We start from the raw sequence: 12,987 nt of genomic DNA on the forward strand, positions 1-12,987 counted from the left end.
GCGAGTGGGTGGGTGAGTGGGTGGGTGGATGGGTGAGTGGGTGGGTGGGTGGGTGGGTGGGTGGGTGAGTGGGTGGGTGGGTGGGTGAGTGGGTGGGTGGGTGGGTGAGTGGGTGGGTGGGTGGGTGAGTGGGTGGGGTGGGTGAGTGGGTGGGTGAGTGGGTGAGTGGGTGGGTGGGTGGGTGAGTGAGTGGGTGAGTGGATAGGTGAGTGAGTGAGTGGGTGAGTGAGTGTATGTGTGAGTGAGTGTATGTATGAGTGAGTGTATGTGTGTATGAGTGTATGAGTGAGTGTATGAGTGAGTGAGTGTATGAGTGAGTGTATGAGTGAGTGTATGAGTGAGTGAGTGTATGAGTGAGTGTATGAGTGAGTGTATGAGTGAGTGAGTGAGTGTATGAGTGAGTGTATGAGTGAGTGTATGAGTGAGTGTATGAGTGAGTGTATGAGTGAGTGTATGAGTGAGTGTGTGAGTGAGTGTATGAGTGAGTGTATGAGTGAGTGAGTGAGAGAGTGAGTGTATGAGTGAGTGTATGGGTGAGTGTATGGGTGAGTGTATGAGTGTATGAGTGAGTGTATGAGTGAGTGTATGAGTGTATGAGTGAGTGTATGAGTGAGTGTATGAGTGAGTGTGTGTATGAGTGAGTGTATGAGTGTATGAGTGAGTGTATGTATGTATGTGGCACGGGTTGTGTAAGAAACGGAGTGATGGTCTCCACGCCGTCCTCCGCGTGCCCCGCCAGTGACCCCCCACCGGTGACCCCCACCGGTGACCCCCACCGGTGACCCCCACCGGTGACCCCCACCGGTGACCCCCACCGGTGACTCCGCCGGTGACCCCCACCGGTGACCTCCGCCTGGCGCGGCGCCTCCAGGAGGCGCTGCCTCAGCAGGCGCCGTCGTGAGACACCCGCACAGACGCAGAATTCTCCCTGGGGCACACACACAGAGACACACACACACAGTTACACACAGTTACACACACACACAGTTACACACAGTTACACACACACACAGTTACACACAGTTACACACACACACAGTTACACACAGTTACACACACACACAGTTACACACAGTTACACACACACACAGTTACACACAGTTACACACACACACAGTTACACACAGACACAGAGACACACAGTTACACACACACACACACAGAGACACACACACAGTTACACACACACAGACAGTTACACACACACACACAGTTACACACAGTTACATACACAGTGTACACACACAGTTACACACAGTTACATACACAACAACAACAACCGCCATTCGCCACTAAGTGGCGGTGACGTCACCACGACGCTTGTGCCAGGCTATGTGCACCCTGAGGCCACGTGAAGTGTCGAACGCCCGCTGGCAGGAGGTCACGGGGCAGACCCAGGTGCCACGGGTCGAATGACTGAGATGACTGGCTGATGCACCACCTGTGCCCCCTACTGTGCCAACCTGCTGTGCTTTATCCACCCGGCGCTCCGCTCGTTGTTGTGAGCGTCGCTCCTCCGCCCTCCGTTGTTGTTGGAGGGCGACTGCCTCCAACTGCCCAGTAGCGTCCTTCACGAGCCTCCTCCACAGAGGCCGATCTTGACACCGCTGGTACCAGTCATCGGCAAGTCCACTCAGCTCCACGTCCTCCTGTACCACGTCACTCCATCTCTTCTCTAGCCCGTGCCGCGCCCGTTTAGCCCCCTCGATCCGGCCAAACAAAAGCTGTTTCGGCATGCGGTGGCTGGGCATGCGGGTTACATGACCCAGCCATCGCAGCCTTGCCTGCCGGAGGAGCTCACCGATGGGACCCTGCCCAGATCTTTCAAGGATTTGTGAGCTCCTCACACAATCCAGTCTGGTTAAACCCAGGATGGATCGTAGGCAGGCCAGCCTAAATGTTTCTAACCGGCGAAGATGTTCCATTAGGGGGGTCCACGTTTCGCAAGCGTAGAGAAGGGAGGGAATGACCGTGGCCAAGAAGACCTGAAGCTTCGTGCGGAGCGACAGACCAGGTAGCTTCCACACAGCGTTACGCAACCGATGAAAAGACATTGCCGCTCGACTGATTCGGAGTGAGACCTCTGCTGTTAAACTGGAGCCAGTCATAAGCACACTGCCCAGGTATGGGAAACTCTCCACTCTCTCCACAACTGCCCCATCACCGATTGGGAGTTGTGGGGGTGGAGTGTCCGATGGTACAAAATACCCAGGCAAGTGCTTAGTTTTGGTGGGGCTGATGGTAAGGCCCCACCTCTTAGTGGCACGCTCCAGTCTCAGCAGCAGCGTCTCCAACTCCTCCTCTGACTGAGCAGCTATTACCAAATCATCAGCATACATAACGTGGTTGAGCAATAGGGAGCCATCCCTTGACCGCACCTGGGCATCGATCAGCCTCCCATTGTATCTGTACCAGATGAAAATTCCTCCGGTACAGCTGCTGAAGGCTTCACGAACTACGTGGTCAAAATAGATGTTAAATAATGTGGGAGCCAGAGGACATCCCTGTCGCACCCCGCAAGGTGAACAGGGAATGGCTCCGACTCCCGGCCACGTAGTTTTACCCGGGCTCGCTCACCATCGTGAAGGTCCTTAATGATCGTTCCATAGTTCAATTTATGTTGGTATAGCCCTGTGAGCCATTCGGCTCTTGAATCGGGTGCAACCACAACAAACATAAAACCAAAAACACGAACAAGACAACATCTTAAAGTGACTTTGTGTGACTGTGCAAAACAGAAAATCCAGGAAAAAAAACATCAAAATATTCCTGAAATAGCACCGTACAACCACCAACACTGTGTGGTGCAAAAATCCCAGTGGGATGCAAAGTCAAACAACAACCACAACAACCACAAGACAACTAAGATTAAGGCCGTCAGTCTCACTCCGTACTACAATAAACACACACATGGCCAAACCAAAAAAAGTTTTCGAAATCACCAAAATAAAAGCCATAAATGCAATGTAACAGTGATCATAGGGACTGTGACCGAATTATTTTTACAATAAACTACGTAAATAAATTATAACACCAAAATCTAGAGCCATATTTTCGGCCACTGAATAGCAGCGGCAGCTAGGGGTGTAACAACTCCTCTAGAGCAGTTTTGAGTGAAGATCTCATAGGTAGCGATTCACGTTGCAGTTTATTGGCAATAGCATTCCAGACCCTGGGGGCATCAATAGCAAAGGCCCTTCCTCCGGTTTTTGTACGGCAATAGGGGAATGTGAAGTTGGTAAATGAGCGAAGACCTGAGGTCAAATTTGTTCTTTGAAACAGAGAGAGGAGATCCAGCAGCAGGTAAGTCTGCGGATTTTATTTGTAAGTACATCGTGAATAAATAAGATCTGGTGCACAAGCCGTTGAACATTAAGAGATGTTAAGTTTTGACCCAATGTAGAGATCACAGTGGTGAGTCCTATATGGGCAGTTCAATGCAAATCTTAAGGCCGAGTGATAGATGGAATCAAGCTTCTTCAGTACAGTACTTGGGGCTGATTTATACACGATGTCACAGTAATTAAATAGAGGCAGTATGGTAGCTTTTATCAATTCCAAACGGAACATTTGGGGGAAGCAGTGCTTGTGTCGATACAGAAAACCAATTTTTATTTTTGTCTTTTTACCAATATAATCAGTGTGATCTTCAAAATTCAGTGTTTGAATCCAGGATGACCCCAAGATACTCATAGATCTTGACTTGCTCTATTTGATAATTATTTAAGGAATGTAACTGGGGAAAAATAACTTCCCGCTTTAGTCCCGGTGAGAAGCATAGCACCTTGGTTTTGGAGGTATTCAGGACTAGTTTAAGAGCAGCTAGCTGATGTTGTAGTTTGTTGAAATCGCCCTGGAGAGCTTAGTAATCACCGTCATCCGGAGAGCGGCCAGCAGTAATCAGTATCGTGTCATCTGCAAAAAGATTTACCCCGGAATGATCCGGGTCAGTGCCCAAGTCATTGACGTAGAGAGAGAACAAGGGGGGGCCCGAGGATGGAACCCTGTGGAACCCCTTGAGTTATCTTGACGCCGTTTGACCTCCAACCATCTGTGAGCACAGCTTGGGTGCGAGAAAAGAGGAAATCTTTTAACCATTGTACCGCGTTTTCGGGAGAACACCGAGGCAACTTAGTTTACTAAGCAGGGGGTGTTGTGGTCTACTGTATCGAAAGCTTTGGACAGGTCAAGAAAAAGACAGGTAACAGTACCGCTTATTATCAAGGCTATTGTAAATTTGATTCGGAGAGTCTAATGCAGCTGTATTTTTTTTTTGCGGAACCCAGATTGTTTTAGATGTGGTAGATTGTCGGTGGACAGGAAACCGCTAATTTGGTAGTTCAATCATTTTTCGAAGATTTTCCATCAACGGGGACGAAATTGAGATAGGCCGGTAGTTATCGGGATCATCTTAAGGGCCCCCCTTTGCGAAGTGGACGGACATAGGAATGTTTCCATTCTAGAGGAACTGATGCTCCTTTGATGGACAGGTTGAAAATATGGGGCTATAGGTTTGTACATTAGGTGACCAACAGTTAGCAGAGCAAAGACGGGAAAACTATCTGCACCGGTAGAGGAGGACACTTTGAGGTAGGACAGCGGTTTCAGAACGGAGGGTCAGGGACTCCAAAAGCACGAAGAACGACCCAGAGGCCAGGCCTACTGATGGTCTCATAGGCCTTGACCAGGTCAATAAAGCAGGGATGTAGGTCTTGGTGGAATTCCCTACACCTCTACTGTAGCAGACGGACAGAAAAAATATGGCATCTGTGCAGTACACACAAATACACACACACACATAGGTAGACACACACACACACACACGTACACACACAGGTACACACACACACAGGTAGACACACACAGGTAGACACACACACAGGTAGACACACACACACAGGTACACACACACACACAGGTACACACACACACAGGTAGACACACACACAGGTAGACACACACACAGGTAGACACACACACACAGGTATACACACACGGACACATACACACACAGGTACACACAGACACATAAACACACACAGACACACAAACACATAAACACACACAGACACATAAACACACATACACACGTGTCCGTGCCAGGCTAGGTGCACCCTACTCACAGGTTGTATCAGTGCCAGGCTAGGTGCACCATACTCACAGGTTGTGTCAGTGCCAGGCTAGGTGCACCCTACTCACAGGTTGTGTCAGTGCCAGGCTAGGTGCACACCCTACTCACAGGTTGTGTCAGTGCCAGGCTAGGTGCACACCCTACTCACAGGCTGTCTCAGTGCCAGGCTAGGTGCACACCCTACTCACAGGTTGTGTCAGTGCCAGGCTAGGTGCACCATACTCACAGGCTGTGTCGGTGCCAGGCTAGGTGCACCATACTCACAGGTTGTGTCAGTGCCAGGCTAGGTGCACACCCTACTCACAGGTTGTGTCAGTGCCAGGCTAGGTGCACCATACTCACAGGCTGTCTCAGTGCCAGGCTAGGTGCACCCTACTCACAGGTCATGTCAGTGCCAGGCTAGGTGCACCATACTCACAGGTCATGTCAGTGCCAGGCTAGGTGCACCCTACTCACAGGTCATGTCAGTGCCAGGCTAGGTGCACCATACTCACAGGTCATGTCAGTGCCAGGCTAGGTGCACCATACTCACAGGCTGTGTCGGTGCCAGGCTAGGTGCACCCTACTCACAGGCTGTCTCAGTGCCAGGCTAGGTGCACACCCTACTCACAGGTTGTGTCAGTGCCAGGCTAGGTGCACCATACTCACAGGCTGTGTCGGTGCCAGGCTAGGTGCACCATACTCACAGGCTGTGTCGGTGCCAGGCTAGGTGCACCATACTCACAGGTTGTGTCGGTGCCAGGCTAGGTGCACCCTACTCACAGGTCATGTCGGTGCCAGGCTAGGTGCACCATACTCACAGGTTGTGTGCACAGAGGGTGCACCCTACTCACAGGTTGTGACAGTGCCAGGCTAGGTGCACCATACTCACAGGTCATGTCAGTGCCAGGCTAGGTGCACCCTACTCACAGGTCATGTCGGTGCCAGGCTAGGTGCACCATACTCACAGGCTGTCTCAGTGCCAGGCTAGGTGCACACACTACTCACAGGCTGTCTCAGTGCCAGGCTAGGTGCACACACTCCTCACAGGTTGTGACAGTGCCAGGCTAGGTGCACCATACTCACAGGTTGTCTCAGTGCCAGGCTAGGTGCACCATACTCACAGGTTGTGTGCACACAGCGTGCACCCTACTCACAGGTTGTGTCAGTGCCAGGCTAGGTGCACCCTACTCACAGGCTGTCTCAGTGCCAGGCTAGGTGCACCCTACTCACAGGTTGTGTGCACACCCTACTCACAGGTTGTCTCAGTGCCAGGCTAGGTGCACCATACTCACAGGTTGTCTCAGTGCCAGGCTAGGTGCACCCTACTCACAGGTTGTGTGCACAGAGCGTGCACCCTACTCACAGGTTGTCTCAGTGCCAGGCTAGGTGCACCCTACTCACAGGTTGTCTCAGTGCCAGGCTAGGTGCACCCTACTCACAGGTCATGTCGGTGCCAGGCTAGGTGCACCCTACTCACAGGTTGTGTGCACAGAGCGTGCACCCTACTCACAGGTTGTCTCAGTGCCAGGCTAGGTGCACCCTACTCACACGTTGTGTGCACAGAGCGTGCACTCGTTGGGGTATTCGCGGCCGTCTGAGCCACAGACGGCGGCAAAGTTCCTGGGACAGCCCGGGAGCATCGCGGAGAAGGAAGAGCAGTCAGCCTGTGGGGGGGGGGTGGTGGGGGGGTGGTGGGGGGTGGGGGGGTGGTGGGGGGGTGGTGGTGGGGGGTGGGGGGGGGGTGGTGGGGGGGTGGTGGGGGGGTGGTGGGGGGGTGGTGGTGGGGGGGGTGGTGGGGGGGTGGTGGGGGGGGGGTGGTGGGGGGGTGGTGGTGGGGGGGTGGTGGGGGGGTGGTGGGGGGGGGGGTGGTGGGGGGGGTGGTGGGGGGGGGTGAGTGGGTGAGTGAGTGGGTGGGTGAGTGAGTGAATGGGTGGGTGGGTGAGTGAGTGGGTGAGTGAGTGGGTGGGTGAGTGGGTGGGTGAGTGGGTGTGTGAGTGGGTGAGTGGGTGAGTGGGTGAGTGGGTGGGTGGGTGGGTGAGTGGGTGAGTGGGTGAGTGGGTGGGTGGGTGGGTGAGTGGGTGAGTGAGTGGGTGAGTGAGTGAGTGGGTGGGTGAGTGGGTGGGTGAGTGGGTGGGTGAGTGAGTGTGTGAGTGAGTGAGTGTATGAGTGAGTGTATGAGTGAGTGAGTGGGTGAGTAAGTGAGTGTATGAGTGTATGAGTGAGTGAGTGTATGAGTGAGTGAGTGTATGAGTGAGTGAGTGTATAAGTGAGTGAGTGTATAAGTGAGTGAGTGTATGAGTGAGTGTATAAGTGAGTGAGTGTATAAGTGAGTGAGTGAGTGTATGAGTGAGTGAGTGTATAAGTGAGTGAGTGTATGAGTGAGTGTATGAGTGAATGAGTGGGTGAGTAAGTGAGTGTATGAGTGAGTCAGTGTATGAGTGAGTGTATGAGTGAGTGAGTGGGTGAGTGAGTGTATGAGTGAGTGAGTGTATGAGTGAGTGAGTGGGTGAGTGAGTGAGTGTATGAGTGAGTGAGTGGGTGAGTGAGTGAGTGGGTGAGTGAGTGAGTGTATGAGTGAGTGAGTGAGTGTATGAGTGAGTGAGTGTATGAGTGAGTGAGTGTATGAATGAGTGTATTAGTGAGTGAGTGTATGAGTGAGTGTGTGAGTGTATGAGTGAGTGTATGAGTGTATGAGTGAGTGAGTGTATGAGTGTATGAGTGAGTGAGTGAGTGTATGAGTGAGTGAGTGTATGAGTGAGTGAGTGTATGAATGAGTGTATTAGTGAGTGAGTGTATGAGTGAGTGTGTGAGTGTATGAGTGAGTGTATGAGTGTATGAGTGAGTGTATGAGTGTATGAGTGAGTGAGAGTGAGAGTATGAATGAGTGTATGAGTGTGTGAGTGAGTGAGTGTATGAGTGAGTGAGTGTATGAGTGTATGAGTGAGTGTATGAGTGAGTGAGTGTGTGAGTGAGTGTATGAGTGAGTGTATGAGTGAGTGTATGAGTGAGTGTATGAGTGAGTGAATGAGTGTATGAATGAGTGTATGAGTGTGTGAGTGAGTGAGTGTATGAGTGTATGAGTGAGTGTATGAGTGAGTGAGTGTGTGAGTGAGTGTATGAGTGTATGAGTGAGTGTATGAGTGAGTGAGTGTGTGAGTGAGTGTATAAGTGAGTGTATGAATGAGTGTATGAGTGTATGAATGAGTGTATGAATGAGTGAGTGAGTGTATGAGTGTATGAGTGAGTGTATGAGTGAGTGTATGAGTGAGTGTATGAGTGAGTGAGTGGGTGAGTAAGTGAGTGTATGAGTGAGTCAGTGTATGAGTGAGTGTATGAGTGAGTGAGTGGGTGAGTGAGTGTATGAGTGAGTGTATGAGTGAGTGGGTGAGTGAGTGAGTGTATGAGTGAGTGAGTGGGTGAGTGAGTGAGTGTATGAGTGAGTGTGTGTATGAGTGAGTGTATGAGTGAGTGTGTGTATGAGTGAGTGAGTGAGTGTATAAGTGAGTGTGTGTATGAGTGAGTGAGTGTATGAGTGAGTGAGTGTATGAGTGAGTGTATGAGTGAGTGTATGAGTGTATGAGTGAGTGAGTGCATGAGTGAGTGAGTGTATGAGTGAGTGAGTGCATGAGTGAGTGAGTGTATGAGTGAGTGAGTGTATGAGTGAGTGAGTGTATGAGTGAGTGAGTGTATGAGTGAGTGTATGAGTGAGTGTATTAGTGAGTGAGTATATGAGTGAGTGAGTGTATGAGTGAGTGTATGAGTGAGTATATGAGTGAGTGTATGAGTGAGTGTATGAGTGAGTGTATGAGTGAGCGTATGAGTGAGCGTATGAGTGAGCGTATGAGTGAGTGTATGAGTGAGTGTATGAGTGAGTGAGTGTATGAGTGAGTGTATGAGTGAGTGAGTGTATGAGTGTATGAGTGAGTGAGTGTATGAGTGAGTGAGTGTATGAGTGAGTGTATGAGTGAGTGAGTGTATGAGTGAGTGTATGAGTGAGTGTATGAGTGAGTGAGTGTATGAGTGAGTGTATGAGTGAGTGTATGAGTGAGTGTATGAGTGAGTGAGTGTATGAGTGTATGAGTGAGTGAATGAGTGAGTGTATGAGTGAGTGTATGAGTGAGTGTATGAGTGAGTGAGTGAATGAGTGAGTGTATGAGTGAGTGAATGAGTGAGTGTATGAGTGAGTGAGTGTATGAGTGAGTGTATGAGTGAGTGTATGAGTGAGTGTATGAGTGAGTGAGTGTATGAGTGAGTGAGTGTATGAGTGAGTGTATGAGTGAGTGAGTGTATGAGTGAGTGTATGAGTGAGTGTATGAGTGAGTGTATGAGTGAGTGAGTGTATGAGTGAGTGAGTGTATGAGTGAGTGAGTGTATGAGTGAGTGTATGAGTGAGTGACTTAGTGAGTGTATGAGTGAGTGTATGAGTGAGTGAATGAGTGAGTGTTGTCTCACTTCTCTCTCCTGTCCTTCACTCTTCTGGATGTCCTGGCCCTCCCCTGCGAGTACACACACACATTGTACACACACACACACAGTGTACACACACACACAGTGTACACACACACACACAGTGTACACACACACACACAGTGTACACACACACACACACAGTGTACACACACACACACACAGTGTACACACACACAGTGTACACACACACAGTGTACACACACACAGTGTACACACACACACAGTGTACACACACACAGTGGACACACACACAGTGTACACACACACAGTGTACACACACAGTGTACACACACACAGTGTACACACACAGTGTACACACACACACAGTGTACACACACACACACAGTGTACACACACACACACAGTGTACACACACACACACAGTGTACACACACACACACAGTGTACACACACAGTGTACACACACACACAGTGTACACACACACACAGTGTACACACACACACAGTGTACACACACAGTGTACAAACACAGTGTACACACACAGTGTACACACACACACACAGGTAGACACACAAACAGTACACACACACACAGGTAGACACACAAACAGTACACACACACACACAGTGTACACACACACAGTGTACACACACACAGTGTACACACACACACACACAGTGTACACACACACAGTGTACACACACACAGTGTACACACACACACAGTGTACACACACACACAGTGATACACACACACACAGTGATACACACACAGTGACACACACACACAGTGATACACACACAGTGACACACACACACACACAGTGTACACACACACAGTGTACACATACGCACACACACAGTGTGCACACACACAGGTAGACACACACACACACAGTGTACACACACAGCTAGACACACAGTGTACACACACACACAGTGTACACACACACACAGTGTACACACACACAGGTAGACACACACACACAGTGTACACACACACACAGGTACACACACACACAGTGTACACACACACACACAGTGTACACACGCACACACACAGTGTACATGCACACACACACAGTGTACATGCACACACACACAGTGTACACACACACACAGTGTACACACGCACACACACAGTGTACATGCACACACACAGTGTACACGCACACACACACAGTGTACACACACACACACAGTGTACACATAGTGACACACAGGGTACACACACCCAGGTAGACACACACACAGGTACACACACACACAGGTAGACACACACACAGTGTACACACACACACAGTGTACACACACATACACACAGGGTACACACACACAGGTAGACACACACAGGGTACACACACACAGTGTACACACACAGTGTACACACACACACACAGTGTACACACACACACACAGTGTACACACACACACACAGTGTACACACACACACACACAGTGTACACACACACACAGTGTACACACACACAGGGTACACACACACAGTGTACACACACACACAGTGTACACACACACACAGTGTACACACACACAGTGTACACACACACAGGTACACACACACACACAAAGTGTACACACACAGGTAGACAAAGATCCCCCATATAGCCTTAACAGACTGTAGGGGCAAGTGCTGTTAGCGAGCACCTATGAAGGCCGGAACGGTACACGAGGGGGTGGGTGGCCAGCACCACGCCCGACCGCCTTTGTCTCCCTTGTGGCGATGTTTATTACACACCGCACCAGGTACTCATTTGAGGCTGAGTCGACCTAGGGGAGGCTCGGGACCGGTTCAGATAATCGTCACTGGTGTTGGCCGTGAGCGGGAATCGAACCCGGGTCGCCAGGTTCATAGCGCAGCGTAGCGCTAACCGCTACACTATCGCTGTTTGTCTACCTGTGTGTGTGTAGACACACACAGGTAGACACACACACAGGTACACACACACACACAGGTACACACACACACAGGTAGACATACACACACAGGTAGACACACACAGGTACACACACACACAGGTATACACACACACACACAGGTACACACACACACACAGGTACACACACACACATAGACACACACTACACACAACAACAACAACAACCGCCATTCGCCACTAAGTGGCGTTGACGTCACCACGACGCTTGTGCCAGGCTATGTGCACCCTGAGGCCACGTGAAGTGTCGAACGCCCGCTGGCAGGAGGTCACGGGGCAGACCCAGCAGGTGCCACGGGTCGACTGACTGAGATGACTGGCTGATGCACCACCTGTGCCCCCTACTGTGCCAACCCGCTGTGCTTTAGCCACCCGGCGCTCCGCTCGTTGTTGTGAGCGTCGCTCCTCCGCCCTCCGTTGTTGTTGGAGGGCGACTGCCTCCAACTGCCCAGTAGCATCCTTCACGAGCCTCCTCCACAGAGGCCGATCTTGACACTGCTGGTACCAATCATCGGCAAGTCCACTCAGCTCCACGTCCTCCTGTACCACGTCACTCCATCTCTTCTCTAGCCCGTGCCGCGCCCGTTTAGCCCCCACGATCCGGCCAAACAAAAGCTGTTTCGGCATGCGGTGGCTGGGCATGCGGGCTACATGACCCAGCCATCGCAGCCTTGCCTGCCGGAGGAGCTCACCGATGGGACCTTGCCCAGATCTTTCAAGGATTTGTGAGCTCCTCACACAATCCAGCCTGGTTAAACCCAGGATGGATCGTAGGCAGGCCAGCCTAAATGTTTCTTACACACACACACAGGTACACACATACACAGGTACACACATACACAGGTACACGCACACACACAGGTACACGCACACACACAGGTGTACACACACACACACAGGTGTACACACACACAGGTGTACACACACACAGGTGTACACACACACACAGGTACACACACACACACAGGTACACACACACACACAGGTACACACACACACACAGGTACACACACACACACACAGGTACACACACACACACACAGGTACACACACACACACACAGGTACACACACACAAGTACACACACAAACAGGTATTACACACAGGTAGACACACACACAGGTACACATACACACACAGTTACACACACAGACACACAGGTACACACACAGACACACAGGTACACACACAGGTACACACACAGGTACACATACACTGCCCACAGACGGCTCTCACACCACTTACCCACAGCCACCATCATCACCACCACCACCATCACCACGAGCGAGATGACCGCGGCCTTCATAGCGAGCGAGCGAGCGACAAACAGCGACAGCGACAAACAGCAAACAGCTGAACCCGGAACTCCTCCCAGCTCCCCTTTATACACTCACACCTGCGCACACACTACACCTGTGCACACAAAGACAAAGATCCCCCTTATAGCCTTGACAGACTGTAGGGGCAAGTGCTGTTAGCGAGCACCTA

At 50.9% G+C, this 12,987-nt stretch overlaps 1 protein-coding gene across 1 annotated transcript; it reads right to left on the bottom strand.

The window, feature by feature from the left end:
* Positions 1–801: 801 nt before the first annotated feature.
* On the bottom strand, positions 802–12,909 carry LOC142907768 (trypsin inhibitor ClTI-1-like). The gene is made up of 4 exons (XM_076057533.1): positions 12,745–12,909; positions 9,566–9,609; positions 6,662–6,777; positions 802–928 (listed from the first exon to the last, which is right to left on the bottom strand). The coding sequence occupies exons 1-4, from the start codon at positions 12,803–12,805 to the stop codon at positions 883–885; spliced, it is 267 nt and encodes an 88-aa protein (XP_075913648.1). The 5' UTR covers positions 12,806–12,909; the 3' UTR covers positions 802–882.
* Positions 12,910–12,987: the final 78 nt, after the last annotated feature.

This window comes from Petromyzon marinus, chromosome 83 (assembly GCF_048934315.1).
Source record: "Petromyzon marinus isolate PM22_M1 ecotype Great Lakes invasive population chromosome 83, UKy_Petmar_22M1.pri1.0, whole genome shotgun sequence".
NCBI lineage: Eukaryota > Metazoa > Chordata > Hyperoartia > Petromyzontiformes > Petromyzontidae > Petromyzon > Petromyzon marinus.